This window comes from Myodes glareolus, chromosome 5, assembly GCF_982192425.1.
Source record: "Myodes glareolus chromosome 5, mMyoGla1.1, whole genome shotgun sequence".
In the NCBI taxonomy this organism is placed as follows: domain Eukaryota; kingdom Metazoa; phylum Chordata; class Mammalia; order Rodentia; family Cricetidae; genus Myodes; species Myodes glareolus.
Window position 1 is genome coordinate 2,030,964 of NC_142030.1, and position 26,077 is coordinate 2,057,040.

General features: G+C 48.4%; 1 protein-coding gene across 5 annotated transcripts in view; it reads right to left on the reverse strand.

The window, feature by feature from the left end:
- Positions 1-26,077, reverse strand: part of Lamb3 (laminin subunit beta 3) — a 113,115-nt gene that overhangs the window by 14,685 nt on the left and 72,353 nt on the right. For all 5 annotated transcript variants that reach the window (XM_048439342.3, XM_048439347.3, XM_048439344.3 and 2 more), the window contains 8 exons: positions 25,439-25,593; positions 10,069-10,183; positions 9,557-9,630; positions 6,133-6,324; positions 4,665-4,728; positions 4,184-4,377; positions 2,069-2,189; positions 1,291-1,479 (listed from right to left, as the gene is read on the reverse strand). In XM_048439342.3, the coding sequence (XP_048295299.3) occupies positions 1,291-1,479; positions 2,069-2,189; positions 4,184-4,377; positions 4,665-4,728; positions 6,133-6,324; positions 9,557-9,630; positions 10,069-10,183; positions 25,439-25,593 (1,104 nt within the window). The remainder of the gene's footprint in view (positions 1-1,290; positions 1,480-2,068; positions 2,190-4,183; positions 4,378-4,664; positions 4,729-6,132; positions 6,325-9,556; positions 9,631-10,068; positions 10,184-25,438; positions 25,594-26,077) is intronic.

The window sequence follows — 26,077 nt, forward strand, 5'->3', positions numbered from 1 at the left end:
GCCTGACTCCCGTTAGGCACCACACTCTTGCTTCTACGGTCAATGCTTCTTGAGGAACTACCATGTTGCACGCCAAGCAGGTGCCTTCACAGGCTGTCCTGCCCAGTCCTCATGACAACCTCAATGGGCAGGAGTTGCCATACAGATGAGAAAACCAGTGCTTGAAGATGTCAACATTCCAGAGACTGTACTGGAATGGGGGAAGTAGGGTCAGACTTATGTCTGTCTTACTCTCCAGACACAAATGTCAGCAAGCAGCTGCCTACTGCTAGACTCCTTCATGCCTTTCAAACCTCAAGAATCCTTTGTTCTGAAGCTTTTTCCTGATCAAATTGGTCTCAAGCGCTTGTTCTATCCCGTTCTCTTCTTTTAGGTCACTGGTTCTCAACCTACAGGCCACAACCCCTTTGGGTCGAAAGAGTCTAATGACTCTTTCATGGGGATCACACATCATATATCCTGAGTATTGGATGGCTACACTGTGATTCATGACAGTAGCAAAATCACAGTTATGAAGTAGCAAGAAAAATAATTTTGTGGTCAGGGGTCACCACAACATGAGGAACTGTATTAAAGGGTCACAGCAATAGGAAGGTTGAGAACCACTGTCCTAGGTTAATCCAGTGGCCTGGTGGACATGTTAAGCCATTCCACTCATTTGTTAAGTCAACAAACACTCAGTCATAGTGATATGCCAGTCATTGTGTGGGAGCCAGAGGATTAAAAAATTTCATAGCTAGGCAGTGGTGGCACATGCCTTTAATCCCTGTACTCAGGAGGCAGAAGCAGGCAGATCCTTGTGAGTTCAAAGCCAGCCTGATCTACAGAGCAAGTTCTAGAACATCCAAGACTACACAGAAAAATCCTGTCTCGAAAAACCAAAACCAAGAAAAAAAAAGATAAAATTTCTTGATGGAGGAGGGAGGAGTTCTCAACACTGGAGAAACAGAAAAGCAAAAGTGGTGCCCACGACACCCCCGGCAGCATCACAGACACCGCGCTTGTACCCCTCGGTTTCACGGTGTGTGTGCTCTAAGGCAGGAGCTGGACTTCCTGCTTCCTTCTCTGTGCGCCTCTGGAAAAAGCTGTATTCTGATCAGCAAGCTCATTGCTTGATTGGTCCAGAGCCCAGAGAGGATAAGTAACTTTCTCAGTAGAGCCCAGTTAAAACAATCCCCCAAGCCCTTCCTTGGGACCAAGGCTTCCTTGCTTCTCCATGTCCTCCGTGTCCCCAGGGACAAACTGGGGAGGACGAGTGGACGGCAGCCTGTCCCCGAAGCCACTACTCACGGATGCAGGTCTCTTGAATGGGAACGCCAGATCTTTTGTTCAAGAAATAGTGCAGCTGACAGCGCTCACAGTTCTTGCCCTCAGTGTGGTCCCGGCAGTTGTCACACACACCTCCGTGTGTCCCCTGGCTGGCAGCAAACACGGCTGGGTCGAAGTGGCAGGTTTCTGAGTGCCCGTTACAGTCACACCCTAGATGGGGAGATCCGAGGTTGATTCCGTGGAGCAAAACCAGACCGCCGTGGCAGGTGCCCACGTAACACTATCAGCTCTGTGACATGCAAAACGGGGAAGCGGGGCCCAGTGTCAAAGGAGACAGGGAAGGGCTGTGTGAACAAGCACTCAGGCCTCCCAGCTCCCTGAATGAATGACTCCAGAAAATAAGGAGGCCCTAACAGGCACTCTGGCCCCCAGCACAGTCACAGACGGGTCCCTGACACTTTGGGATCTGCACAGATGAAGGTCCTGTATCCAAGGAACATTGGGTATAGGGATGTGATCATTAGAAGCCATCCATGTCTGACACAGAGCAAGGAGCGTGCAGGGGCCACAGGGGCTCTGGGGGCACATGGCTTCAGCAGGGACCAAAGTCTGGTTCTTTCAGGGATGACAGAAATGTGGAGGCAGTGAGGGAATTCCCAGATCTACTGCAAACCAGGGATCTGAAGGCAGGGCTGCAGTTATAAGCAACAAAACCAGATGCTCCATGTTCCATGTGAGAAACAGGTAATTCGGTTCCCATCCCCGCTGCTATCCTCAGGGACCGATCCCAGGCTCCTACTTTGGCACTCATGGGCATCCTGGCCCTCTGCAGGTCTCCAGGGCCGGTTGTTGTAAAAAGGAGCACAGCGCTCACAGTTGGGGCCAGCGGTGTTGTGCTGGCAGACGCAGACATCCTGGACCTGCGGGAGGAGTCGGTGATTACCAGCAAGGATTTATCCAGGAAAGCCCACTCCCTGCAAACAAACCTGCCTGCCCCTCAAGACCCTGCCTAGACACAAGCCCTTCCCGGACACCACATACAAATTCTCCAGCCTTTGCTCAGTTCTTGTAACACTGTGGGGGTCTGGATCTTTATGTGAGTACTCATGCTGTATGCCCGCGGGAAGGCAGTGTGGACATGTGAGTAGTGCATGCGTGTGTCAAGCAGACTAGCAAGGGTTCCACAGGTTTGGCACCTGTGATGTACAGGCCAGGACACAGTGGCAGGTAGTGGACATTGTGCTAATGAAGTGTGGGACTCTAGAGTCTGGCGGGCTCTCAGCAGCTTCACTCTGGCAATCCGTAACTAAGTTGTTTGGCTGGTGGGACATTGCATGGTGAGTTGTTACTAGACTCATTAAGGCATAAAAATAGAACCACGATTGTTCTTTGCTTCCCCAACTAAGCCCCACCTCCACAGCCTGGCATTCAGGGACCTGTTCACCCTTAACTCCTCTTCCCTTTCTGCCACATCTGAACCTTTAGCCACTCCCCATAATACAAGCTGGCATTTCCCATTGGCCAGTTCTAATGTTTTTCTGCCTGCCGTAATTAATTTCTACATTCACCAGCCAAGTGGGGTAAAAGGTTTATTCCCCTTTCTCAGACCTGCCCAGGTCCCTTTAACTCCATAAAACACCGTGACTGGTTGCTCACGTAGTCACCTGGGCAGTTGTTTACAAACACCAGAGCCCTGACCAAGTTCCACCTGAACCATGAACCAGGGCAAGGCTGAGGCATCGGAGCAGTCCCGTGAGCTCCTCCACGCATCCCTGCATTCTTCCCACAAGGCCTTAGGTTCCCCGATCTATCTCCTATGCCCTAAGTGCTCCTATTCCCTCCTGGTTCCTTTGCAGCCTCCAGCAGGACTTGTCCCAGAAGTGGGCAGGAGACAAAGCAGCTCTGTCCATAACCTCCCTCCTCTGTCGCCTGCTGTGACTCTCCCTGCCTTTCTGTCACCAGGCTGAGCACCACATACCCTTAGGTTGGCAGACAAGCTATCACCCTGGGAAAGGGAAACAAAATGTCCTGGTGCTCCTTCACATCAGCCTCTCTCTCCTCTTCCCAGGGTCCCCCTGCTTGGACTCACAGGGAACCCCAAGAGCTTGCTACACTGGATTTTCTCTATCCATCCCTACTGCACCCATACTGGCTGGTATCCAGGGTGGACTTTGTTTTCATAGTAAGCACTGACCTCTTACCTGGCCCCACACCTACCAGATGACTAAACCCCAAGGCCAGTGGCTCTCAACCCCACAGGACATTCCAACAGCTCGGAGCTTCAAACCATGAAATCAGAAGTTCTGAACGCAGAGGTTCAGCCAGGTTATTCCGACTCTCAGGTCTTATAATTCATGATAATATTTTCACAGGTACACAGCAACTTCCATATTATAATAATGCTGTGAGATCCAGGTTGAGAGGCTTTGCCTCAGTTTCCCCTGTTCCCACAGGTCTACATGCAGCCGAAGCTGAGACCATCTGCAGGTAGAATGCAGACCTGAAGCATACAATTTGGGTTTCTGAAACAGTAGATTTGCCTTTGTTCTTGCAGACTTACTAAATATCTATGTCTTTTTGTTTTGTTCTGTCTTTATTGTTTGCTTGTTTGTGAATTTTTTAAAAATAGGATGGTGCACAGCCCAGCTAGCCTCAAACTCAACGATGTAGCTGGAAATGACCTTGAACTCCCATTCCTTCAGCTTACTTGTGCCGGGATTACTAGGCATGCACCACCTCACCCAGCCTCTGCCCCCAACCTATCTCCCTTTCACTCACTAGAAAAGTGCTCTACCATTGAGCTATGTCACCAGCAATATCCACAAAAGCTGAGCAGCTGCCCTGCTTTGTGGGAGGGTCTGGTCTGGTCTGGTCCCACTCCTTCCATTCTGCCATTCCCACCCTAGACCGTCACCTGCACAGCAGTGGTGGAACCTGTAGAGCCTCCACGATTGGGGGCACAGCGGTCGGCATGCCCATGACAGAAGCAACTCCCCTGTAGACGTAGTTTCGACACTGCGAAGTAGGCGTTGGGTGGATAGGAGCCCCTGTGCAGCACAGGGGCCAGCTTGGTGAAGTTGACTCTTAGGTTTGTGATGTCCCCTAATTCTGAGAGTGCCACCAGCAAGGAGGGAGCAGGGAAGCAAAGACAGTAAGTTAAAGGTCAGTGGAGTCTTCCTCTCTTTTCCACCTTCCCATTAAAGCACAGACATCCCGGCCTTCAGCCTTCCCACACAGCATGCTCCATATAATCCTGGAGGATGAGGAAGCAAGCACTGTGTCCCAAACACACTGAGACTTTGGAAGGAGCTGGAAATTTCCATGAGCTGGGTTCCAAGCTGCTCCATGCCCCCACTAACAGCCCCGTGGGGGAGAGGAAGAGGAGTTAAACCAACCTTGAATCTTTCTGCTTTGGGATGCAGGGATACCTGATGCCAAATCCATAAGGTTAAGCTGGACCTGCTCAGAGGGAAGAAAGTTCAGGGGACAGAAGTGTGCACTGAGCTCAGACGCCTTCTATCCCTTCGGTCCTCATTCTCCTTACACCCCTTCTCACCAGTCTGAGACAGACCGTGGCCACGAGGCTGCCACCTGTGCTGGGACAGATGACCGCTGGATCCTAAAGGAGCATCCACAGGTGTGTGTGTGTGCGTGTGTGTGTGTGTGTGTGTGCGCGCGTGTGTGTTGGGAAAGACAGGTCTACCTGCTATGTCACTTTGTCATCTATTACAAAGAAGAACTTTGATGATACTTTTTTATTATTAGCTTTCATTTTTTCTTTAATATTAATGTATGAATGTGGTGGGGGAAGCGCACAAGGTTTCATGGAATGTGGGTTGGAGGTCAGAGGACAGCTTTGTGGCATTGGCTTCTTCCTTCTACCTTCACATGAGTTCTGGGGATCATTTCACCAGGTTTGCATGGCAAGCAGTTTAATTGCTAGACCATCTCACCAGTCCTATTGTTTTATATATAATATTATATAGTACTCATGATATATATATATATATATATATAATGTTATACATGATGATGGGTTTTGTCTGGCATTTTCATGCATGCAAGATGGTAAGATGTGGTATAGATGTGGACTAAGTGAACACTCGGTGCTGGCCACCCTGACCATCATTGGTTCTAAGTAGGCTTTTGTTTATCTACAAACCTCACTACGTGTGACATCCTGGCATATCCCACCAAGTTTTCATCTCAATGCCTTACAAAAAAGAAGAAGCCCTGGGCTCTGCTCAGGGCTAGGAAAAAATGGACATTCAGGCCCAGGAAAGATTTAACCAAATTGCTGGTAGGTGGACGCAAGGAGATCCATGGCCACATGGGGGCAGCACTCAGCCTGCCTGGGCCGGGAGCTGCTTCTCCATGGGAAGGGGAGCTATCACCTCCTCCATGTGGAGGAGTGGGAAATACTTTGGAGAAAAACATGACCACACAGGAAAGAGTCTGGGGGAAAAAATCCGGGTGTTTCTAGAGGCAGGTTGTCATTTTCATTGCAGATAACTTCAGAGATCTGAGTTATTCTGGAATCTCCCACTATGGACTAGGTCTGCCATGACAGATAAACCAAAAAATTTATTTTTGTGGTAAATCCTATAAAAGTCAAATTACATGCGTTCTTTGTTCATTTATGTGTAAGTAGCCATCCAGAAGTCCTTACAAAAAAAGTCCCCAGAGGGATGCAGCCATGAGCCCAATAGGAGAAAATTGGAGAAAGTCAGGGTGAATGATGCAATAGAAGCCTCAAGAAGTTTCTGGAAGGTCCCAGCAAATGATCTGATCTGGCCTATTCTTCTTAACTAGGAGACATGGGTTTCTTCCCTCCGCCAGCTGGCTCAGGTTCCCTAGACCTACCTTTCCCCCAGTGAGACGCCCATTGGGCTTCTGGGGCAGGGGCTGGCACCGGACGTCCTGCCAGTTCTTGGGCTGGCCCTGGTGGACCTGGGGAAAGGTGCTGGCACAGTCTGTAGCTAGGTACTGGTACACCCTCCAGGTCTTGCCAAAGTCAGAAGAGCGCTCGATCAGCATGCCAGCTGGCATGGGGCTCTGGGGAGACACGGGTCGGGGAGATGGAATAGGGCTGAGTGACCTGTGGGAGACACAGTAGCAGACAGGGTCTCCTACAGAGGAGGGAGAGATGGACCAGGAATGGCAAGGACTGTGGAGAAGACAGGGACAAGTCCTACGTTCCAAGACAGTAATCAGCACCTAACCCCACCCCAGTCACCATGAGAAGAGAAGCTGTGCTCTGCCACACCACCTGCTGTGATGCTTAGCTTCTCCATACTCCCCAAAGCAACAGGAACAAGTAAGCGTGAACCGAAACCTCTGAACCCGTGAGCCAAACATCACCTTTCTACTGTCAAGTTTTTCTATCTTGGGGTGGCTTGTCACAGTGACAGAAGGCTGACCAGCCCACCCACACTTCTTAAACTCTAACCTGGCCTTCTTGCAAAGGCACTATGTTCCTTGTTTGGCCTTCACTGACCGCCATCTCAGGAGCCCATCTCCTCCTCATCCCTCCTGCCTGTCTCCTTCCTGGAACATTTCTCCCCTGTGGGTTCCTTCTCGTCCTTTGTTGGAAGTCTAAATGTTACTTTTCCACGGATATTTTTTATATACCTACCTAACTTGCATTCTCCTGCCCAGCCCATGGCACTGCCTCCTAGTATACCATCTGGCTTCCCTCAGAAATAGCACCACCGTTCTAATCATCTACCAGCCAGTTCCCTGCTTTCTAGGCAGGATTTCTCAGCTTCAACACAGTTCCTGTTTGGAGTTGGACAAAGGAACCATTGGGTTGCCCTGTGAATTGCAGGATACTGACCAGCATCCCTGACCTCAGCCTACCTAATGTCATTGCCATACCCACAATTGTGACAACCAAAACACCCCCAGAAATTGTCAGATGTCCCTAGGGAAGGGGAAGAGCAGACACAGACTAGTTTGAGAAACAGTGCCCTGAACCACCCCCTCTTCCTTGCCTGCTTGGTGCCCAGTTCCGCCCAGCCCCTAGTGCACAGTGGGCACCGAGTATACACTGTTGAGTGGGTGGTGACTCACAACCTTCTCACAACCACAGAAATTCACCCTCTAGACCCCTCTGGATTCTCTTGTGCCCTTGCCTATAATGGGTTTCTTTGTTCCTCACTCCTCACTTTAGCTTCGAAGCTTTGAAAGAGTCTTTCCCTGGAGTGGACATTGCCCTTCACATGGTTATATGGTGGACTCTCTGACACCACAGCCAAGGCTAGCCAAGCTAGATGCCCTCCTAGGCTCATCAGTACTGACACCACTGCCACTCACTCGGTCTTCTCTGGTACACTTAGTGAGGGCAGCTTCATCGTGACTTCATTTTACATACCTTTCTGTCCCTAACAGCAGATGCCAGTTATACCACACCACCAGTATTTGGTATGCATGTGGCTGAATCTGACACATGGACAGAAGACAAAGCATTTAGCAATGTCCGCGTTAACACTACCTTTCAGAACTGTCTCCTTGAGGGACTGGGCATCTGTTCAAACACTGCTGGCATTTCTCAAAATACTTCGACCTTTTGTAGGGCAGGGCTCTCAGAGCCAACTTTCTCAGTCAGATAAGAAACTGAGTCCTGTTGTGTGTCACCCCACACGCCTCTCGACTCTTAAAACATGCTTACAGACTTCCTGTTTCTCTCATCTTATTAAGTAAACTTTATCTTTCCATGCTTGACTATTTCCATGGAAAGAATGCAGTTAAATCTTCTGGGTGGAGGGACACAATGACCTGTCACAAATGAATGAAACCATTGCTTCTAAGACAGGAGCGGAGATGTGAGAGGCCATAGTGTTGACGGGAGGGGCTTTTCACCAAGCGAGGTGTGCCGCGGCAAGTCCTTCCTGTGGGCAGACAAGTTCTTGACCACTAGTTAAACTTGATCTCATCTTCAAAATTGTGAAAGTAGATCACACCAGGGACCAGGGAGAGGACACAGCTGTGCTTGCTGTGTAAGCTGAGGGCCTGAAGCTCAGATCCCAGACCAGTTTCTCTCTCCATCATTAGTGGTCCACTCCACTCTTCTCTAGGTTCCCCGCCGTGATGGCCAGCCTCAGTTCAGTTAAGGGAGCAGCCGCTGCTGTGGGACAGTGCTCTTGTACACTGTAGAGATTTGTCACTCATATTGGTTTTATAAAACGCTGGTTGGCCAGTAGCCAGGCAGGAAGTATAGGCGGGACAACCAGACTAAGAGAATTCTGGGAAGAGGAAAGGCAGAGACACAGTCGTCAGCTAGAAGGAGAGGAAGCAAGATGAGAAAATGCCTTGCTGAGAAAAGGTACCAAACCACGTGGCTAAACATAGGTAAGAATTATAGGTTAATTTCATTCATAAGAGGTAGTAAGTATTTTGAGCAATAGACCAGCCAGCTTATAATTCATATAAGCCTCTGCATGTTCCCTTGGGTTTGAACAGCTGTGGAACAAGGCGGGACAGAAACTTCCACCTACCAGCTACTGTGGGTTGAAACCTCTGACCCCCAGTCAAAATAAGTCCTTTCTCCGCAGACTGATTCTTGGAGGTTTGTGTCCCAGTCATGAGGCCTGACTAATACAGAGACCTGTGGTCCTTGTGTATTCTGCATATTTTTGTGTCTTTATGTACATGTTGTATTGCACACATAGAATAGATTGCTAGTGATGAATGTAAAGACAAGGAGAGAGGAGAGGGAGAAGACAGACAAAGGGGATGCCCAGGACAGACAGGACCCCAAAGGGTATGCCCCCAGTGACCTATTTCTTCCAACCAGGCTCCAGCTGAAATTTCCATCACTTTGAAATCATGCCTCAGATCATCCATCCATCAATGGATTGATCTAGGGATTACATCATAGGTCTCATAACCCAATTACCTCTTGAAGACCAGAGCCACCCACTGGGGACCAAACCATCAGCACATGAGCTATTTCCGGGCTATTTCATACCAAAATCATTAAAAGTAACCAAGTCCAGTAGGAGTGGTTTGTGCCAGAGTAGGGTCTATTTATCAGACAGGTTAAAGATGTCTGCAGAGAAGACCAGGGCCTGCAACTGCAGCTTGGTAAGGATGGGGTTTGGGAAGGAGTCCTCTTCTCCTGGAGGCCAGCTGTCTGATGTCACCATGATATAAAGTCATAGATGGTGTCCCTATTCTGAAAGAGGACCTCTGGCCTATGGTGCCATCATCCCAGCTTAGGGAGACCAAACACTGCCCTCCTCTCAGCCCAAATCCCTCTCCTATCCCAAGGTCCCCAAGAGCAAACCTTAAAATCCATCATGATGTCTTGAAGCTGCATTCTCTTGTCCAGGTCTAGCTGCAGAGAAACTGGGTTCACATCTTGAAGGACAAGAAGCAGAAATGTTAGACAAGATGCTTTCCCCATGCCCCCAAAGAAAGCCTTGCTAACACCAGTTCTGGGCGGTCAGAACACCTCCAGCCTTGACACTGAGCCACTTCTGGGAAAGGAGGGGACTGGTATGCTCCTGCTTGTGTTACCTATTCATAGGTGACCTCTGCACAAACAGATTTGTTCCCAAGGCCCAAGTCCTACATGCACCCACCCACAGAGACAAGGCAAAGTGAAACAGGTGTGGTCCTCTTCCCGCACACCTTCCCCTCAACCCAGGTAAACCCTTTTGCCTATAGCACCCAACGCTCCCCTAAACAAAGCTGGCAGATTCGGCCTCCCCACCCCCCACACCTTTGCCTCCACAGGCCCCAGCCTGTAGAGCCTCTATAATCGTGGGCTCCTGCAAGGAGGTGGCAGGTCCTCACCATTCTGTGACTGCCACCAGCGCGTGGGACCTGAAGACGATGCGACATTCTCCACTCGGTGACTGTTGTAATTGTGAGGGAGCCTGGAGTCACACTTACAGCATTTCATCTGCCACTGTAGGGGAGGGAGATGACAGAGCTCAAAGTGGGTCCCTGTGGGGAGCCCCTTGGTGTTCTCTGTTGGGAGCCCTGTGGGGCTCTCTCCTAGATCCTGGGATACCAGCCCATGCCTTCATCCAGAATCCTACCCTCAAGGGACCTGCCAATGTCACCAACACGCTAAGAAAGGTGAACTTCTTAACCCAGAGCTACTGGCCATCTCTTAGTTTAATTCCGACAGCAACGTGTGACATTGTTGAGGTTGGAGAAGGAATACACAGAAGTGGAAAATAATCTCGGCTCGTGTCGTTCCCTTAAAGAGAAATTGCAGAGGTGTGAAATGGGCAGGGAGAAGAAAGGAGGAGAAACCCACACTGAGTTAGCACCTACTGTGTTAGGGAACACTAGACGAGAACAGGGAAATCAGAGGTTCTGGCGCTAGCTCCATTATTCCGTTCCCCAGACCCAGGATTTTTCTTCAATAAGTTAAATGAGGGTTAAGTTAGAATCACTCCACGTGTATTTGTTGAGCATGTCATATGTGCCAGGCATAGCACTGGGCCCTATAGGTTAGAGTCCTCTCTAAGGAAGCCCATATTTGGTTACCATCTCCCAGCTCCAAGATACCCTGTCCACAAGAAAGAAGCTAGATATCTTAGTTTCTGTTGCCATAATAAAACCTCTGACAAAAAGCAACCTACTGGTTTATTAAAGATATACTCTGTCCTTGTCAGGTTTCCTCCGTTCATCACTGCTGCCTCTGCTACTGCAGAGGGTTTCAACCTGTATGTCACCAAAGCCTGTCCCCGGTGACCAAGTCCTTCCAGACGCCCACCCACAGAGACGAAGCAGAGTGAAATTAAGGTGATCCTCCCCAGCAAACCATCTTCCCAATCTCAGTGAGCCCTTAGCCAATAGAGGGAAATGGTCCACCATACGGGGAAAGTCAAAGCTGCAAGAGCTTGAGCTGGTCCCATCACATCCACAGTCAAAGAGCAGAACAGGATGGATGCTTGCTGCTACTCAGCACATTTCCATAGTCCAGGGTCCCAGTCACACCTACAGCTGACATGCTCATCAATGGTGGACTTTGGAGCCCATCAAGAGGATAACACTAACCACCAGACAGGCCTAGCAAACAACACCCACATCCTCCGTGTCCTGTACTTTTCTGAGTGGTACAGTGACTTAATGACAGAGCTGCATGGATGGGCTCCAGGTCACGGCAGAGACAACAGAGGAATGAAGATGATCCCAGAAGTGGTTTACTTCGGAGCCTGTGCCTCTGAGTGTGTGTGCACAGCGAGTGTGCGTGCACAGCGAGTGTGCGTGCACAGCGAGTGTGCGTGCACAGCGAGTGTGAGTGCACAGCGAGTGTGCGTGCACAGCGAGTGTGAGTGCACAGCGAGTGTGAGTGCACAGCGAGTGTGTGTGCACAGCGAGTGTGTGCACAGCGAGTGTGTGCACAGCGAGTGTGAGTGCACAGCGAGTGTGTGTGCACAGCGAGTGTGTGTGCACAGCGAGTGTGTGTGCACAGCGAGTGTGTGTGCACAGCGAGGCCCTGTCCTGGCTTCCTCAGGCTCCACATACAAACATGGCTGTCTCTGAGTAACCACAGCCCCAAATCCTGCACAGCCCAGATGACTAAAGGTTCACTCACAAGCTGAAGCAAGGCTTGGGTGAGACCACTGGGCCCTGCTGGCTGTCCACACTCCCCAGGCCTCTGCTTTCCCCAATTGCTTCTCATCCACAGCTTTGAAACTGCTCAGTCTCGGCTGTGTGCTGGGAAGGCCATATGCTATCTGAGCCGGTGTCATAGGCATGGGGACTCCACTCAGGTGTAGAGGCCCTGTAACCATGCTGGACCTGCTCATGGGCTGTGGACACTCTTTGTCCAACATCGTGCATACAAGGGACCCAGAAAAGGGGAGCTGAGTGTCCTGCTGCAGGGCCTCTGCTATCCTCCCCGCTTCCCAGTTCCCAACCCTAGTCAGAGAAGACACAACACGGTCACCCTTCCTTATCACCTCATCACAACCAAAAATGCCTTGATAAGCACTAGCAGCTGAACCCAACTAGGCTGTGCCTTCACTCACCATCATCATCTCCATCCTGGCCACACCCACCCTCCCTGCTGGATTTCTTTTACCACAGCATCTCCGCTTGCCTCGCTATATCCTTATTGCTGATCCCCGTCAACTGTCAACCTTCCCCTTAAACAGTGCATTCCCCATGAGGACAAAGGCTTGCCTTCCTTCCCTGCGGCATGCCCGTGTAGAGAGAGTGCCTGGCACATGCTGACTCTAACTACGCTCTTGCTACATAAACAAATGAATGAGCAATGAATGGCAACACTCAATGTTTGTCAACTATTCTCAACGACTCAACGACATAATCGACAGCCATTTCTCTCCTGGACTCAACATGCTTGAGAGGCATGGGGAGGATGGAAGGAGCCAAGTGGTAACATTAAACAGTGTGCCTGTGCTGCCAGTTCCTCAGAAGGTTGGGATAAGAGGGTAGATCAAACTCAAGTTTGGTGTCAGACTGTGCAACATAAAGAGACTTTACCTCTTGAGAAAATAAAATTAAATGATGGCGTTATGGCCGGGTACCAAGAACTGTATTAGATAATTCAATATCAAAATGTATTGGAGGGGTTGGGGATGTGATCTGGGTGGAAGATAACTTGACCAGTATATACAAAGCTCTGGAGTCTCATCCCTAGTATGTCATGAAACCGGGCATGCTAATCCACGCTTGTAACCCCAGACCTGAGGAGGCAGAGGCAGGAAGGCCAGAAGTTCAAAGTCATTCATAGGTGTACAGTTATCTCAACACCAGCAGCCCTAGTATTTCTCTGTTTTCACCCAAGGAAGCTGCGGAGTGACAGACCTCACTTGGAGCATACTCAAGTCTACCATCTCTGTCTCATCCACAGAGCACCACGCAGGACCCGTGCTGCCCCAGAAGCTGACCTTCAGGGAGCCCACAGCACAGAGGGCACTGTGAGAAGGATCCAACTCCTCCAGTTCACTTGGCTCAGCTGCCATGGAGGCCGGAGGTGTGCCACCAGCCAAAATGCCTGGGCATTAATCGCCATCTTTTCTGGGCAAGAGAAGGCTAGGGCAGGATGCCTCTCCAGACCCTATTTTGGTGCTTGGCAAGGAACTGTGCCCTTCCCCATGTTCTTCCCAGCCTCATTCTGTCTGCACTCAGCACATGTCCAGAGGAGAGGCAAGACCGGCCGCCTTCTGGCAGATGCTGTCACTGGAGCTCCTTACCCCAGACTCTGCTGGGAACTGAGCCCAGCCCTTGCCTGGCCAAGGGCAGCATTCAACACAGACGCTTTCTTTCTTAGCTTAGGACATTGGACAAGGAGCCAGAGGTGGTGGAAATGGCCTTGCTACTCCCAAATGACAGAATATTATGTAAACATTAAAAAGAGTTTAGAGAAACTTTCTAATTGCATGGGGAAGGGCTTACAGTATAATATAATAATATGATTTATGGGGGAATTAGGCTGAAGCTTGAATATACAATTTAATATCAAATATATTTTAAGGAAAAGAAGAAAATATGCCAAAATAGTAGGGAAAACATGAAACTGCTGATATTCACCTATTTCGACTTATAAGCATGGTAGCTACATATAGCTCAACCTAATATCTCTATAACAGAATATTTAGGAGGCTTTTCCCTGCTAGTTCTTTTTTTATAAGTTTAAACTTTTATATATTGAATGTTACTTTTAAATGTAGGAAGATAGATAGGATTATGAAACAAAATAAACTAAAGAGGTTCAGTGTCCATGTGGGCTCACTGCTCTGAGCCGTCCGCAGTCACACAGACAGCATGGGCCCTAAGGCCATCTCAGGCATCCTTCCACATGCACAGGCAGTGATGAAGACTCCATGGCCTCGTGGCCTCAGGCACTACGTGCTTCGTGCTACACGCCTGGGAACACAGCTGAGGAGGGAATTGGCTTCACGCTCAAAGGGAGCCTAAGCCCCAGCTTCAGACAGGTATTTTAAGTAGCTCTGCTGTCAGCTCGCCAGCAGGATGACAGACCTGAAATAGAACAGTTACAATAGAAGCCCAGCTGAAGATATGCTGTGTGCTCTCCCGCTGAGCCAGTTTCTTTCTCTATTTAGTATGTGTGTGCGTGTTGGTGCTTGGGAGGCTCTCCTCACAGGTCCTGTGTCTCCCTTTCTCCACAGCAAAGGCTGTTCTCGGTGGCTGCTGCCTCTCTCCCTGGGGTCATTCAGCCACCACGCTCCCTGAGCTTTACAAGAAGCATTCTTATCAGTCCAGCCTGCCAGGCCTCCAGCCAGTTTGGCTTCTGTTTGCTCTCCAGCTGGAGAGGCTGGGCTTTCTCCTGGAGTCTTCTAGAATCTCAGAAATCTGGCAGAAAGACAGCCCCTTCCAGACTGCTTAAGTGGGGCAGAGGAATAAACGAGAGCCTATGGGGCCTGCATCGGTGGAGAAGGAAGGAGCTTGCATAGGAAGACTCTGAAGAACAGAAGGGGAGAACAGGAAAGCAAGTTCTGCTTAGCCACGATGCAGTTCCCTTCCGGGCAATCCCGGGAGCTGCCTGTGTCCTTTAAAGCTCTGTCCAGGATCAAGGACACTAGTCAGGGCCCAAAGGAGGAAACCAGGGACAAAGTAAAACAAAAAGTCCTGCTGTCATTAAGAAAAGCAGTTTCTGAAATTTGCGGCAAATGAATGGATCTAGAAAAAAAACCATACTGAGTGAGGTGACCTAGACCAAGAAAGACAAATATCACATGTACTCACTCATAAGTGGCTTTTAGACATAAGGCAAGGAAAGAAAACCAGCCTACAATCCACAACCCCAGAGAACCTAGACAACAAAGAGGACCCTAAGAGAGACATACATGGATCTACATAGGAAGGAGAAAAAGACAAGATCTCCTGAATAAATTGGGAATGTGAGGGAATAAATAAAATGGGAGAGGGCAGAAGGGGAGAGGGGAGGAAGGCAGGAGAGCAGAGAAAATGTATAGCACAATAAAAACAGTTAAGAAAAGCAATTTCTACAAAAACAAAAGAAGAAAGAAAAAAATACAAGTCTCCATGTCAGCTTCCTCCTTAGGAAAGCACTGGGTGGGTATGATAACAAGTTGGCCCTGTCCTAACATGGGCTGGGACTCCCTGGATGGGCTTGTCATCCCAAAACCACAGAACCATGAACGTCCAGAAAGACATGAGAATCAAGAGGGCAAGAAGACACTGACCAGGGGCATGCTGGGAAACCGGGCTCCTAGATGAGAAAGAATTGTGGAAGGCCAGAGAAGCCACTTTGCCAGCCTTCCTCAACAGGGGGTTCATCAGTTCCCAGGGGGTAGTCTCCCTACAACCAGAAAAAAGTCAAGGCCAGCCTGCTACAGGTGCTGGGTAGGAAGAGGCCCCAGAACTCAGCCATTTTCAGCTTCATCTCCCCTCCTGTTTAGCTCAAACTGTGTAGGCAGCTAAATTGAGAAAGATGTTTTCCCAAGATTGATTATAGAGCCCAGGTTCACCACACACCCCAAAGTTACATTCCACGGCAGTCTCTCTCCTGAACACTACAGGCATGCCCGTGGCTCACCCTTCCAAGACCTCTGAGGCAGGTATACCACATTTGACACGGCGGGTATCCCCAGCCTACTGGTCAGGAATGCACAGGGGATGAAGAGGGATTCGTGTACCAGGCATCTGATTCCATACTGGCCTGTGCTATTCCAAGTCAAGGCATTACAGCGGTCACGTGGCTGCTACACGTCACAGCAGAGACTAAATAGATTTTCAAGATATTGCTCTCCTCCACTCCTCACCCAAAGAGGACAAATCCCTCTAAAAAAGACAGTTCTCAACTTGTGGGACAGGGTCACAAATCAGATATCCTGCATACCAGATATTTACATTATGACTCATAACAGTAGAAAAATTACATTTATGAAGTAGCAATGAAAATTATTTTATGGTTGGGGGTCCCCACAACATGCATGACTGTATTAAAGAGTCAAAACATTAGGAAGGTTGGGAACCACTGCTCTAGAAGCAAAGATGCCCCCTAGTCCTGAGTGTGGGGAGGCAATTCTACCCATGACAACAACTTTCTAGGTCCACACCATGACCACAGACAGAGGACTTAGCTGGCAAAGATGGGCCTTCCAGGCATTACTTGAAGCTTCCATGGTGTGAGGAGAATTTCCTAGAAATCCCAGATCCATGAATCTAAAGATGGTTAGAGCTTCGTGACTGTGGAGAGAGAGATCTTGGGCTGTCATCAGCATCCTTGTCTACCTGTGTATCACGTCAATGTCCTTTGACTATCAGGGAAAACTTACCGAATGTATCATCTTAGCAGACGGTGAGCTTCCACCCACCCAAAAGTTGAGTGTGTCATCAGACAGCATCCAGATCCCGCCGCTGAGATCAGCCCTCTTTGCTGTAAGCAGCCCTCCTGCTGCTCTCACGGAAGAGTTCTGTAAATACTCTGATCTATAGGTCTAGTTTGTGTCATGTACCCATTCCTACAGTAACTGTGGCTTGGAATGACCTGGATTTGTGTTCCTGGACCACAGGAACTCATATGACCCAGAACAAAATCCCTCTGATTCCCTTGAAGCCAGAGCCGTGTTCAGGAACAGTGCTAGAAGTCAGGCCATAGCTGTGAGGCTGTCAAGTGCATCTTTAGGCCTTTCTCCTCTCCTCTCTCCTTTCAGTTCCACGAGCCCAGTGTCCTTGCCCATAATAGCCCTGAGCTCACAGCCTCACACTGAGTCTTGCTCCCCTCTGACAGTGACTACCCGGCTCCTACAACCCTTTTCATCTAATCCATCCCCTCCAAGGTGACACCCCTTACTCTCTTTTGTGAAATTTCAGCTCTGTCTCTGATATATGAACCTGAGAAAGGTCTGAATGGCTGGCCTTTCCCGAGGGAGACTGCATTAATATAAGGAGGTCTGCAGTGCTCACCCAGAACAGTAAAACTGCAGCAGCATGGAAGCCTGAGACCTTAGGCCTTCTCGGAGCTTCTGGGAACAGGAAATCCATTGTTTTAGAGACAGACAAACTTAATAACCCTAAGGAGAGAGGATGGGACGGTATTTGTGGTGTGCATGTGCATGCTGTGTGTGTGTGTGTGTGTGTGTGTGTGTGTGTGTGTGTGTGTGTGTGTGTGTGTTGTGGTCTAAATGAGAAATGTCCTCAACAAACTCATGTATTAAACCACCCAGCACTCAGTTGGTCCTGTTTGTGAGGTTATGAAACCTTTAGTAGCTGGCCCCTTGCTGGAGTAAATTTGTCACTGAAGGGCGGACTTTGAGAGTTTGTAGACTTTCCCCATTTCCTGTTCTCACTTTCTGCTTCCTGTGTATGAATGAAATATGGTCTCCTTGCTTTCTGTTCCTACTATGGTGCCTTCCTTGCCATTATGGACTCTTTCCCTCTGGACGGAAGTTAAAATAAACCTTTTCTTCCCTGAGTTATTTTTGGTCATAGTATTTTATCATGGTAACAGAAAAGCAGCTAATAAGGTGGGTGTACACACACACACACACACACACACACACACACACACACACACATGTCCATGCAACCTACATGCACAACTTCTGTTTTTTAGAAGGTCATAAAATAGATGATTTCCAGGCAAAGAAAGGCAAGGGCTGGTGTGTGCACAGGTGGGCATGTGGGTTCTTGTGGGCTTATGTGCTGAGGAGAAAGAGACCTCCAACTGGCTGCAGCTCTCTCCTCTGCAAGAGATTAAATGGCAGCTGTTTGGTTTACACAGGTAATTTACCTGGGGAATGTGCTGTGCAAAGCTGTCATTAAGACAACAGGATGATTAAGTTTCCCCCAGAAAGGGAGGGAATGGGGGTAAGTAGAGCATTTGAGAAACGGAGCAGACATGTTGTCAACATCGTTGGGAGCAGAAACAAAGGCTGGAAACATCCAAGAATTACCATGGGCCTTGCAAAGCCTTGTGCATAGGCAGCCCTGTTCCCATGACACTACACAGTACCCAGGGGGTCTCTGAGAAGAGAAATGGAGATCCAGAGAGAAGCCATAGCTTTCCCAAAGCCACATCTCTATTCTGAAAGTCAGAACCAAGACCACAACCCCAGTCAGAGTTGGCTGACAGTGGCTTCTCTAGCAGTCCTGCATGACCTTAGGAAGTAGAGAAGGCAGGGGACCTTTTTGGTTTGACTTCCATGGCAGGGTGGGGATTGAGTGACCTAACAAGGAAGATATACTCAGGAAATCTGTGAGCAGAAACAGTCCTCAGGAAACAAGAATAGAGGGAAAGAGAGGAATGGGGAGGAAAGAAAGAGGGAGGCGGAGAGGAAGAGAGGGCCAGGAGAAGTGGCTGGAGGGAGCATGACCTCTGCAGGCGCTATATTCATTGTGGACATTCTGCCAGGTAGTCCTCACAATGGTCCCTTAAAATGCTGCTGCCACGGCTCCCTCTCACCTGGGCTCAGAGGTAGTGCAAAAAGGCATGTCAGGGTGAGACGGCATCACACGTGATTCCATGCAGGCCTTGAGACTAAGCACTATCTGTATGATGACCCTACCCAGAAGACCCCAGGAGCTGGAGGGACAAAGGCATGGAGCAGGCTGGCTAGAAGTAGGAACAGCAGTGCAGCCTGTTCTGAGTGTAGCCCCCACACAGGGCACCCATTAACGGGTCAAGAAGGCAGGCTGACCCAGAAGGACAAAGTTGGGGGAAGTGCCACCGGACAAAGATAACTATGTCCAATGTCCGTTACAAGTGTTGCAACACGCAGTTGAAACCTGAAGAAGCCAACCCTGGGGGCCCATGGGACTCAGCCAGCCACGGAGGCAGAAGAGGGGAGGGTGGCTGAGGTAGGAACGTGCAGACAGGCGAAGACTGCCTTGCAAAGGCGTCGTTTCTGGAGGCCAGGAGCTGGGAAGGACATTTTTAGAACTGGACGGGGTCCCAGCATGCCGGCAACTCCCTCCCACCCACTCCGTCCAGCTGGGGAGGGATGGAATGAAGTGAGACTGAGAAGCCTGAGGTCATAAGTCCCTCTAACCTTCCCTCCTGCCACCTCAGCAGGCCACCACTGCCATCCATATATAGACAGAAGAGAAGCCTTGGCTCCTGAGATCTGCAGGGAAGGGGGAGAGGAAGCTAGAACCACTCAGGAAACTCACTGTTTTCTTGCTCCTATCTGGAGTTCAAATATCCTCACAGCTCATGGGAATAATGAGAGCTGTTTTATAAGGTGCTGTGACAATTAACTGATGTATTTATATAAGATTCTTAGTATAATGCCTTCAATGCATTCCCTAGGGGAGGGCTTGAATGCACCCAACATGGGACTGAGAAGGGGGCTCTGAATATTCAATGCACGGGAGTGTGTGTGCGCGTGCATGCGTGTGTGTGTGTGTGCGTGCGTGTGTGTGTATGTGTGTGTGTCTGTGTGGTGGCTTCATCACTGAAAACCACAAGGTTTGAGAAGGCCCAGGAGGGAGAAGGAGAAAAGAGAAACGAGGCAGATGGCAGGAGGCACAGGAGAGATGGTGCTGTCTGCACCCAAGAATGTAGAAGCCAGGAGGGACCCAGCAAACCACTCTGTCCCACACTGGCTCATGGAAGAGAGAGTGAGACAGAGTTCTCGCTCAAGGTCACCCTGCAGTTAGCAGGAGCTCCGCACCTCTACATTCCCCACAAGGTGTCCCATTCTCCACTCTCCAAAACCCTTCCTGTGTTTATTGCTCCCTTAGAAAAAGGGAAATGAGCCAAAGCGTCTTAGCTTTCACAGCAGAAAACAGCTAATATTTATCCATTCCCAGGATTGCAACAGTCTAGACTTCTCTTTTGCAAGCATCTCCCACTTTGCTCTCAGGAGGCTGCTTAGAAGCAGCAGAGGAGGCCAGTTCCTGGGGAGCAGCCGAGAGAGGCAGAGGCCAGGCCAAGTGGAAGAGAGGCTCTTCTCAAAGTCTGGGTGGGAGGATATCTTCCACCATGGCGTCCTGATTGCTCCCTACTCCACCTTCTGAGGCAAGTCAGTCCCAGGAAGAGGGCAGAGTTCTGCCTGGAACTCAGGCCTGGGCTTAGAGACACATGATTTGGGGAGTCTGTGGGTGGGCATCGGAAGTCTCTCTACTGCCTAGAAAGATTGACCCAACCCTGCTGTCTGATCCACAGGGAGTAGTCTATTACCAACCTGATCGAGCAGGCTTCCCCTAGCCAAGCGGGTGACATGCAAACGGTACATCCGTCTTTACACGGCATCTCCAAAGTCCCCACCCGGAACCTTCTACGATTAAAAATATCTATAAGAATGTCAGGACTGGAAGGACAGCGAGGCAAGAACATTTCAAACACCATCCTTTGGGTCCTGAGGATGGGGCAGCCTGGGAAAATGTATGTATATAACCTTTACTCCTTCATCAGGATCAAAGACAATTACCCATCCTTCCCCCCCACCCCCACGCCGCCCCCACGCTTTTTTCCCATAAAGGCTGCAGACGCTCTTGGCAAGCCTCTCCATGTCACTCTCTTGTACAAGCCCATTTTGAAGGAAGCAAAGAGACTCATGACCCCTGGTACTCAGGAGGCTGAGACCAAAGCGTTGCATGTTCAAGGCCAGTCTGGGCAACCTGGGAAGGCTCGGCCTTGATATAAAGCTATGGGTGCTGGCTCCCACTTTAAATCCCAGCACTCGGGAGGCAGAAGCAGGTGATCTCTGTGAGGTTGAAACCAGCCTGGACTACAGAGCCAGTTTTAGGACAGTCAAAGTTACATAGTGAGACCTTGTCTCAAAAAACAAGCACGAAGAGTCAAATAGAGCAAAGGATGCAGCTCAGTAGAATAGTGTTTGCTTAGCTTGTATGAGGTTTGTCCTTGACACCACGAAACAAAACAGGCCAGTCAGACCAGACAACGGGGAAACATGCAAATCCAAGGGGAAAAAACCCAACTTGTTGAGGGAAGAGGAAAAAAGTCAAAACCTCCTAAAGGAAAGGTTCAGAGTCATTGTAGGAGAATAGCACAACCTTAAAAAGGCCAACTGCTTAAAAACCTTGCAATAAACCTAACCAAGGAAGCAAAAGTCCTGTATAACAAACACTTTAAACTGACCTCTCATGGTCATGGACCAGAAGCATCAATGCTGTGAGAGTCACCATCTTGCCAAAAACAACCTACAGATTCAACACAGTTCCCATGGAAACTCTGATGTCACAGAAATAGAAAAATCAACATTGAATTCATATGGAAGTACAAAAGACCTCAGCGAGCCAAAGCAGTCCTGTACGGAAAGAATAGTGCTAGAGGTAGCATGATTCCTGATCCCAAGTTATATTACAGAGCTACAGTAACAAAACAGCATGGCATTGGTACAAAAACAGACACATAGCTCAATGGAGAGCAATATGCAGATATAAACCCACACAACTACAGTCACCTGACTTTGGAGAAATCTGTCAAAAATAGACTGCATCTTTATAAATGGAGCTGGGAAAACTGGCTGTCCACATGTGTGAGAATGAATCTAGACCCCCATCTTTCACCCGTAACAAAATTCAACTCCATGTGGATCAAAGACTTTGATGCAAGACCTGGAACTTAAGGGAAAACACTTGAAAGTGTGAGCACAAACAAGGACTCTCTGAATAGGGCCCCAGTTGCTAGAGAATTATGGCCAACAATCAAGAAATAAAACCTTAAGAAATTAAAAAACTTCTGCACAGAGAGGAAATGGCTATGTGATGAGCCAGCCTACAGAGGAGAAAATCATTGCTAGCTACACACCCAACAGTGGTTAATAACTAGAACATACCAAGAACTCAACTGGACAACAAAAATCCAAACAATAATATCAATAAATGGGCTGATAAAATAGACCATTCTCAAAGATTGGGACATAAATAGACACAAAAAGGTGTTCAGTCTCATTAGGCATCAGAGACATGCAAATGAAAGATGCTTTCCAATGACATCTGCCCCGGGAGAACAGTAGTCACTAAGAAGACAAATAATATAAGGTGTCTAGCTGGGGTGCTGTCTACTCTATTATATATAACTTCATTAAACTCCTTTTTATATGTATATATTTCAGGAAGCTTCTAAAGTTTCCATATGACTTTTCAAAAGGCCTTTAATGTTGGCTCTCACTCCCCAAATTCTCTCCTTTGCCCTGCTCCCATCCCCCCTCATTGAACCCTCTTATTCTATTTTCCTCTTTATCTCTTTGTAACATTGTATTCTATTTCTCCTTTCTTGGAAGGAGTCTCTCCTCTCACTCTGTCCCTTACTACCTACCTAATCTCTGTGGATAAAATAAACGAAACACACATGTTTAAAGCTTAAAGCTAGCATCCACATATAAGAGATAACATGTAATGTTCTTTCTGTGTCTTGATTACCTCTCTCAGGATGACTGCTTTTAGATCCATCCATTTTCATTCAACTTTCATTTTTCTTAATAGGCAAATAATATTTTATTGTATAAATGAACATTTTCATTATCCATTCATAATTCGATGGAAACGAGATTGCTTTCAATTCTGACTCTGATGAATAGAGCAGCAATGAATATGGATGAGTAAGTGTCTCTGTAGTAGGCTGTAGAGTCCTTTCTATACATCATATGCTACCAAAAAGACCCTCAGTGAAGGAATGGGCTACATTTTTTGTGTTGTTGGCCTAAGGGGTCCTATAGACTTTCCCTCAAATGTTCCAGGCTACTAATAATGCTACTGGTTGCCCCTCACAACCTGACAGTAAGACCCTATTGCTGAAGGTACACATATTTATGCTATCAAACATAGAGGAATTGAGCCAGTACTCAACTGGAAGCTTCATCTCTACTGATACTATACACATGAAGTATAGTAAATATACTTCAGAGAAGAAAAATAACAATCTTACCCAGCTACAAACCTTGCAAGTTATAAGAGTGACCTGAATGCAAGATATACTCACAAATGCAATAGGGTATGTTACTATGAGAGTAACCAACTGCTTTGTTATTTGATTTAAGGCTCACTCCACGATATAGGGCCCATACACGACACCACCTACGTGGCCAAGACCTGAGATCAGAGAGGTCATGAACCTTACAGGAAGACTATTATTCTGCTAAAGGAAAGAGCAGTAAAATGACTCCTGATGACATGCAGATCGGTACATAGCTCCACCCTTACCAGAGAATCTCTTCCTGCAGTAGACAGTAATTAACATGGAGCCCACACCTGAACCACATACAGAAAGCAAGGGACTTTGGAGCGCTTAGCCCTGCATGAGATCCCTCTACCACACCGTTCCCCTCCGGGCTTGGGAATCTATGCAGAAGAGGAGACAGAAAGATGTCAGAGCCAGAGATGGTGAAAAGCTTCAAGGAAATGACGTTTTTCTAGATACAGCAGGCATCTGTGAACTCTCAGAGATCATGACAGCGTGCAGAGAACCTGCACAAATTCGAGCTAGAGAAAGTTCTAGGGTAGAGCAGGGAAAATGCACAGAGTCCCACCCCAACTGAGACTCTGCTGCAACTGATAGCTGCTGGGAGAGGGAAAATTAGTTTGCTTCAGCAGTGTGACACTGGGTTTACCAACCAAACTTCAGGGCAAATCTTACACTCGGGAGTAATCAGCCAACCTAAATTTAACTCTATGTTTTTGTATGCTTTTTTTTGTTCTTTTTTGTTTAGGTTTTAGGTTTTTCTAAGGAAATAAAGAATATGAAGTTGGGTAGGTAGGGAAAGAGGTGCGATCTGGAGAATAAAGAATATGATCAGAAGATATTGTATGAAATTCTCAACAAATGAATTCCAACAAGGCTGGTGAGGGTCTGGACAGACCAGGATCCCAGCACACTGCTAGTGGGAATGCTGGTGAGGATCTGGACAGACCAGGACTCCAGCACACTGCAGGCGGGAATGCTGGTGAGGATCTGGACAGACCAGGACCCCAGCACACGGCAGGCGGGAATGCAAGCTCGTCTCCAGCACCGCTGAAGTCAATATGGCGGCTTCTCAGAAACCCAACAGTAGATCTTTCTTATGACTCAGCCATACTGCTGCTGGGATTTGCCCAAAGGACACTAAATCAGTCCATCACAGAGATACCTGCCCATCAGAGTTTACGACAGTGCTATTCACAGTGGCTAAGTTGTGGATCCAACCTGGGTGTCCAGCAACAGAGGGATGCGTAAGGAAAATTCTTTTAACCATAAAAAGAATGAAATCACATCACATGAGGGGAAACGGATGCAACTAGAGATAATATATTAAATGAACTAAGCCAGCCTTGGAAGGATCAGTATCAGATATTTTCTCTCATTTTTTGGTTCCTGTGTGTATATTAAATGATGGTATACATGAAATTGTCTAAGGGAAGAATAGGGGCAGATGTGAAAGAGGAGGACCAAGAAAAGGAAGCATGTAGAGGAAGGGACCGCAGGGAACACACTCAAGGTGCAGTATATACCTGTATGGAATGCTAAAACAGTAAAAATTCGAAAGAAAGATTGCTAGAGGGAGTGAGTGAGACCAAAGTCTATTATGCATTCCTACGTCCCTGCTTCCACTCGTGTTGCTGTGATTAAAAAAAAAAATATCCACTAAACAGCACTGTAGGAGAGGAAAGGGCTTATTAGGTTTTCAGTTGCAGGTAACCAGTCATCATTTCAGGGATGCCAAGGCAGAAACTCATGCAGCTAATCACATGACACCCATAGTCAAGAGCGGAGAGGAAGGAAAGCACCTGTGCGGTCTGCTGGCTTGCTTGGCCCTCAACTAGCTACTTCCGTTCACTGGTTCTCAACCTTCCTAGGCTTCTTCTGCTCGTTGGTTCTCAGCCTTCCCAATGCTTCTTCTGCTCATTGGGTCTCAGCCTTCCTAATGCAGCTTCTGCTCACTGGGTCTCAACCTTCCTAAGCTTCTTCTGCTCGTTGGTTCTCAGCCTTCCCAATTCTTCTTCTGCTCGTTGGTTCTCAGCCTTCCCAATGCTTCTTCTGCTCGTTGGGTCTCAGCCTTCCCAATGCTACTTCTGCTCACTGGTTCTCAACCTCCCTCATGCTGCCACTCTTTAATACAGGTCCTCGTGTGTTAGACGAAGCCCTGTTAATTCTTTCTACTCTTAAACTCCTCAGAAGCAGGGATCCAGACTTACACCCTTCTACCCTCTCCCAGAGCATGGCCCTTGGCCTGTGCCTCCTATACTTATTCAGGAACTCCATTCTGTTCCACCTTCCTCCTGTCCTGGAGGCCTTGGAAAGAGGCCTTACCTCTCCATACTGGGTGCAGTAGGTCTCCGGCTTGGTCAGGCCACAGGTAGACGAGGCTCGAAGCAGTTGAGTCCTTCCGATGAGCAAGTCCCCGACAGGTGGATAACAGGCCCCTCGGGAGCAGGCTTGCTGGGCACACAGCAGGCCAGGCAAGGCTGAAACCGCAGGGTAATGTTGGGGTGGGCCCAAAGGATGAGATCCCAGCTGGTGACCCCAGTAGTCTCTCTATGGGGCTGACGTCAGGAAATCTGGGCCCTGTCGTCACTGGTGCCCTCCCTGTGATGACTACAGCTCTGACTAGGGGAGCTAAAGGTACTGATTCTGAATCTTATAACCCAAACTTGGAAAGGAGAGGAAGGTCGTGGAATGTAAAACAGTTAATAGAGTGTTTGCCTACCATGTATGAAGTCCTGGGTTCAGTCCCCAGGACCATATAAACCAGGCATGGTGGTGTACACCTATAATCCCAGAACTTAGGAGCCAGCAGGATCGAACATTCAAGGTTATCTTCAACTACGTAAGGAATCCAAGCCCAGACTGGGTTACAAGAGACCATATTCACATATGAGATTGTCAAATGACATTTTTAGTTAAAGAATAAAAAAGGAGGAGGAATTTCATTAACTGATAACCAGCAGA